This window comes from Limulus polyphemus, unplaced genomic scaffold (assembly GCF_000517525.1).
Source record: "Limulus polyphemus unplaced genomic scaffold, Limulus_polyphemus-2.1.2 Scaffold6926, whole genome shotgun sequence".
Taxonomy (NCBI): domain Eukaryota; kingdom Metazoa; phylum Arthropoda; class Merostomata; order Xiphosura; family Limulidae; genus Limulus; species Limulus polyphemus.
In genome coordinates, this window is record NW_013672536.1 from 567 (window position 1) to 6,666 (window position 6,100).

The 6,100-nt window shown below is 37.7% G+C and overlaps 1 protein-coding gene across 1 annotated transcript; it reads left to right on the plus strand.

Annotated features, from left to right (window-relative positions):
* Nucleotides 1-1,488: 1,488 nt before the first annotated feature.
* Nucleotides 1,489-5,721, plus strand: LOC106474186 (transcriptional repressor scratch 2-like; the record flags this gene model as incomplete). The annotated part of the gene is made up of 2 exons (XM_013934877.2): nt 1,489-1,710; nt 4,710-5,721. Coding segments are annotated over 2 exons (986 nt in total), but the record flags the coding sequence as incomplete, so codon positions are not given.
* Between the last annotated feature and the right edge of the window lie 379 nt (nt 5,722-6,100).

A 6,100-nucleotide genomic window follows, 5' to 3' on the forward strand; every position in this document is an offset into this window, starting at 1 on the left:
ACAAATACCTGGCTGGGACTTCACACCAATATTAGTAAACAATTTATCATAAATATTAATAAATCGAATTAAAGAATCAGAGAGAAAAAGAAATCCCAATTAAAAAAAAACACAGCAAATACAATATTCCAAAAATACCTTTCAATAACAATATCGAGAGATAAACAACAATACCCCCCCCCCCATTTCTCCCTGTTAGTGAAGCTTCTGGCAGGGTATTTATTCACAGAATAGGTCACGAGAGAACAACCTCATGTGATTATAAATTTGCATACTCTTCTGCTACATTAATAGTATCGTACTTCACCGCTAGGGAACTGGTGTCAGTTTCATCATACACACATATATTTACTCAAAATAAAAATGATTACGTAGAAGGTGAGTTGGCGTTTTAATGTAACTAAAAATTCGTTGATAAACTAAACGATAGAACCAAAAATAATACCATTATGAAAGTTTTGAACATAGCCTAAATGTATTTTCAGTATATAATCTTATTATACTCATTACTTTTTAAAACTGGTATTGCTATTATGTTTTGTTTTTGAACAATCTTAAATGTAATTTTCAATGAATAAATAAAATTATTAAAGAAAAAAAGTTTCACGATGTATAAGAACATTTTGAATAAATCTTTCATAACTCAGAAACTAGAGGTGGTCAATAATTTTCAATATGATTTATGGAATCAGCATTGTTAAATTACTCAGGAACAGTTGCGTTTTTCTAGCAGCAGAGAATATTTTGTTGTTGTTGTTGCCCGGTGATATAGAAGGTATTGTTGCCTGGCGTAATGATCAAAATGGAAACAAACTAAATGACTACAGATGAATGAGAGCTGGACTAGGCCTATTGATTAACGTGTCGAGCTGCGAATCAAAGGTTCGAGACGTGACGTACTTTCAGTCGTGAGCGAGTAACAGTTCAATCCAGTTACAGGATTTGAAGAGCTGGCAACAACCCTTGTGGCGGTTGGTGCTGCTGGCTGGCTGCCTTCCCTCTGGTCAGCAGTTCAAAATTAGGTACTATTGTATCAGAATCCTGAGAGTCTCCGACCTAGCTGTTTAGCACTAGGTACCGTTCAGTTCCAATTATTGACCCATTAGTATAAAACTGTTCGATAATACAGGGTATAACCAGACAGTTTCTAAGAAATCGTGAAATCAAAGCTGAAATGAGAATGTATATGTGTTTACCTGACTTGACATTTTTACCGATTCGGTGATCAATCAGTGTCGAGATATATAGACGTGCTTGTCTCCTCAAAATAGTGTTTATGTATCTTTAAACTTGAAACACCTTCGTACTTAAATGAACCAAAAATATACTGATAATTTTTTGTTATACTTTTGTAGGCTGTGAGGTAGAAAATGGTATTTTTTATATTATTATGGTTGTGTTTATCCTTCATTTAATATTTCCTTGTACTCAATCAGAAAGAATTTTCTGCCTTAAAATCATTGTAACTGGTTGTCAAAAATTTCTTAGGAAATCACAGAGATGAAAACTATACTGTGGTGATTGGTGATATGATGGAGAAGTACATAAAAATGGGGTCTAGGATGTCACTAGAGATGTACTTCTTACACTCCCATTTAGACTTCTTTCAAAATGATCTAGGTGCAGTGAGAGATGACTCTGACCAAGATATTACTACAATGGAACACCAATATCAAGGACGATGGAATCCTGCGATGAAGGGAGATTACTGTTGGTTCTAACAGCGTGAAACTGAGAACATACACAAAAGGCGCAACAAGTCAAGCAGATATTTTGTTGTTTCAAAATCATCATCCATCAACACTTCTCAAATCTGTGGCTCAACAAAGATACCTCCTTTTATTTTTGCTTCACTGATTTTTGGAAACTTGTCAGACAGATATCTGAATCCGTTATCAAATTTGTTCATTTCTTTTACAAAATTCTTCCTGAGACTCAATTTAATATGAAGTGGGGCAGACACAAATTTTGAGAATTCACTAAAGGTTGCTACTAAATATTATATTTTCCTGGTATGTAATCTTCTTTTATTGTCCATTTTTTCTTTTTTAAAATCATTTTTATCATTTCCGCTGTCCCAGAGACTCACTCTGCATGCTTAGCAGGAGTGCAATAACTTTCAGATCACCACATATGTCCCACCTGTGGTGATCATATTTGATGGTCACAAGTAGAATCTGCATGATTTTATAAGTTTCTTTCATGTTCACAGCATGAACAACAGGAATAGATGGCTTAGTGTTCCCATTGTGTAAAAGTACAGCTTTCAAACTAACTACAGATGAGTCGATAAAAAAGTCTCCATTCTTGGGATGATTTTCCGTACTTGATTTAACCCACTAGTGCATCAACATTTGTACAGAAACACAATGTATCTTGCATGATGTAGTGAGAAGCAGAACTTTGATAGCAACTTCGGTAAATTGAAACTCTTGTTCTTGGAGTTAATAAATTCCATTGCTGTAAACGAGAGCCAAGAAGTTCCCCATGCTGCTCTGATAGAGACAAGTCATTAATCAAATCATTTAGCTCTTCTTGTGTGATCAGATGAGGCAGGTTATGTTGCCACAGCAATAGAATTACCAGATGAAGAGGATGAAGATGATCTTCCCAGGATAATTCTCCTGTTTTCCAATTCGCTGGTGGATGTGGCACTGGAAGACCATCCTCATGAGGTACTGGTTTCATTGCAGATTCAATACATGGATATGTAATGCATTGTTTAGTTTTGTCTGAATATCCAGAAACATTAGTCACGCAAAACTAACAGTCAGTAAGATGATCTTTTGGCTGACACCATATCATTCGAACTGCAAATGGTATACTTACTCTTTTCTTATTCATCCACTGTGTCAAGTCAAATGTACAAACTGTACAACACACATGTGGAGCCCAATGTTTTTCCTGGTCACCAATTTTACACCCAAAATAGTGGTAGTAAGCTACGTTTACCTTAGGTGTAACGTTTTTCTTTCGTGAAACTGTAATATATTTCCCACAAATGCAGCAGAAACTGTTTTGGTAATTTTGCACTTTTGGACTTCACTTGAACTGGAGGCAACCAGCATTTTAAATGACTTTCTAAAATATTTGTTTGTTTGTTTTGAATTTCGCGCAAAGCTACACGAGGGCTATCTGCGCTAGCCATTCCTAATTTAGCAGTGGAAAGGCAGCTAGTCATCACCACCCACCGCCAACTCTTGGGCTACTACGAATAGTGGGATTGACCGTCACTTTATAACGCCCCCACGGCTGAAAGGGCGAGCATGTTTGGTGTGACGAGGATTCGAACCCGCGACTGATTAGAATACATTTCCCTAATTAAATTGTAAATCTTACCAACCACCGTCCACACTAAGGGATTGACTCTAACTCTTAAAACGCACCAACAGCTTAAATTGCGAGAAATATTATGTTGTTTCGCACGGATTCAATCCCAGCTCGCCAGATCCGAAATCCAGAGCTCTGCCACAGGGCTCGATGGATTGAACTCATATCAATGATGTCTTTGATGTGTTTTCTTGCCGCCAGGTAGCCTTGTAATGATGTTTTACAAGCTACGATAATTGAAAGAACGTAATCACGTGTTTTTCTTCTAGTCTACGTGTAGCCTGATTTTAGTAACCTATTACCAAATTAGATTTTGTTACAACATATACAGAATATTATAAATACCATCAGAAATTTAACTAATGTTTCTAAACTATGTATTGCGTGTATAGTTTCTGATTGAATTATATCAATATGTTAGAGAAATATCATTCGTGATATCAACGTATTTAAGGAAATTAGGTAGGGAAAAAAAATTGGGCGAAGAGAAATACGAATTTCGGTCCAGGTTTAAAAATTCGAAGTTATTTACGTGCGTTGAAATCCAGTCGATAAAACTTATTACTGCTGGAACGTGTGTGTGTGTGGTGAAAAAAAATCGATTTTCAGTGCGTTACTAGGATTTGTCGATCGTTACGAAGTTCACTGCTATAAGAGGTTAACAGATCAAAACACCTGTAAATCAAATATGTGCCAACCTCCCCCCCCCAAAAAAAACGAAGATTCTTTACTGTCTAGTTATTCGTCCATCTATCTATCTATCATATTGATCTGGATGAACACGTTCACGGATATTTCTTAATTTACAAAATAAAATAAAAAAAGTTTAATACTTATCAAAGGTTCTTGGATAGCCACTTATACGTCCAAAATCCAGACACTAATGTGACAATCTATGGGACCTTATGGAGAAATAGGAAACCAGAAATTTCTGTCCTTTTTAAAGACACTTATTGTGTTTTAAGTTTTGTGCTCGGTTTCGAAGTATTTTGTACAAAATGTTATGCTAAATAATTAATATTAATTAATAACTTAACGTAGGCCTAAAATGTTGTACTCTTATCATTAACAAACACTGTTTGTCTCATTTTTGTCTCGCACTACAGTACTTTCAAACCAACAAATAGCTTGGGAGTAACATAGAAACATATATAACAGAAAACGAATAATCATCAAATGTGCGCTCTGGTGGATGAACAGTTAGGCTTAGATGCTCGGTATTTTCTGACCGAACTTCAGGCTGATTCATGTGTAGCGTAACGACTGGTAAAAGTAGGTTTGGCATAAGGTTTAATATTATTAGGACAGAGTGTCCGAAAGTTTTCTTTTTGTTTACGTATAACCCTGTTTTATGTGGTTCTATTTTTATTCTTGCTTAGGCTACGCTCAAAATGATGACGTGAAGGAAACAATCGATTACAAGTCGACAAACGAAGCGATCTTATACTCACCATCGTGTCCGTCTATTAGTTCCAGAGACAGCGTAGAAAAAGAAACTTACGGCGTCGATTTCTCGAAGGTGAAAGACGACCTCGACCTCGGGTCACGGAGCTACTGTGGCGACTGGGAGTGTTCTCAGAGTTCAAATTCTAGCGCTGATAGCCACTCCGTCTCTTACAGCTACAAAGCATTCCTTATCAGTGACGGGAGATCTCGTAGAAGGAAAGAATCGTCCAAACAGAACGACGAACAGACGACACGGCCCCGCTACACGTGTTCCGAGTGTGGGAAGCACTACGCCACGTCATCTAACCTGTCCCGTCACAAACAGACCCACCGCAGCCCAGAGTCCCAGCTGGCCAAGAAGTGTCCAACCTGTGGTAAGATCTACGTCAGCATGCCGGCCCTGGCCATGCACGTGCTAACACACAGTCTTAGTCACAAGTGCTCGGTGTGCGGAAAAGCCTTCTCTCGACCTTGGTTACTGCAGGGCCACCTCCGATCTCACACGGGAGAAAAGCCGTTCGGCTGTGCCCACTGCGGCAAGGCCTTCGCTGACCGGTCCAACTTACGGGCTCACATGCAGACGCACTCCAGTTTCAAACACTTCAGTTGCCAGCGGTGCAACAAGACCTTTGCTCTCAAGTCCTACCTGAACAAACACTACGAGTCCTCCTGCTTCAAAGACTCTAAGGACTGTTGAAGTCAAGAGCCTTAACAAACTTTATACGCGGGGATCGAACACAGAATTTTATCATTAGTAGCCCTCAAGCTTATTGTGAGAGAAGAGGACGCCAAGCAAGTACAACCCAGAAATGATTGGAAAGTGTGTTCTTTACATAAAACAGTAAACGAACGTTTGGAAACACATAAACAGTTTGTGAGACGATACTCAGCCAATAACTACAAAAATGTTTTGACCCTAGTCCGATGATACATTTGTTATTTGTAGACAAGGGCGCTCTCTTTTTTTTTTTTTTTTACAATGTTGTGAAATTGAATTAATGCTCAACATCTCTACGTTTGTTAATCTAAGTGACGATTTTAAAGTCGGAGAAATATTTTAGAAGTGTAATCAACGAAGCATATTCGATGTTTTGTTGAAGTAGCGAATAAGGCCATTCCAGTAAGGATTAGCAATAACTGAACTGATCTTATAATTTTCACACATAAAAAAAAAAAAAAAAAGATAAATAGGCTTTACGTTAATTGTTCAGGGAATGTATAAATCCGTGTTCATTGTTAAACAAAACAGAACGATTGCGCAGTACAGCCAACAATATCCAGTTCAAAAAAAACAATTCTTCGGGAGCTTTGTGCGGTGCGTTTC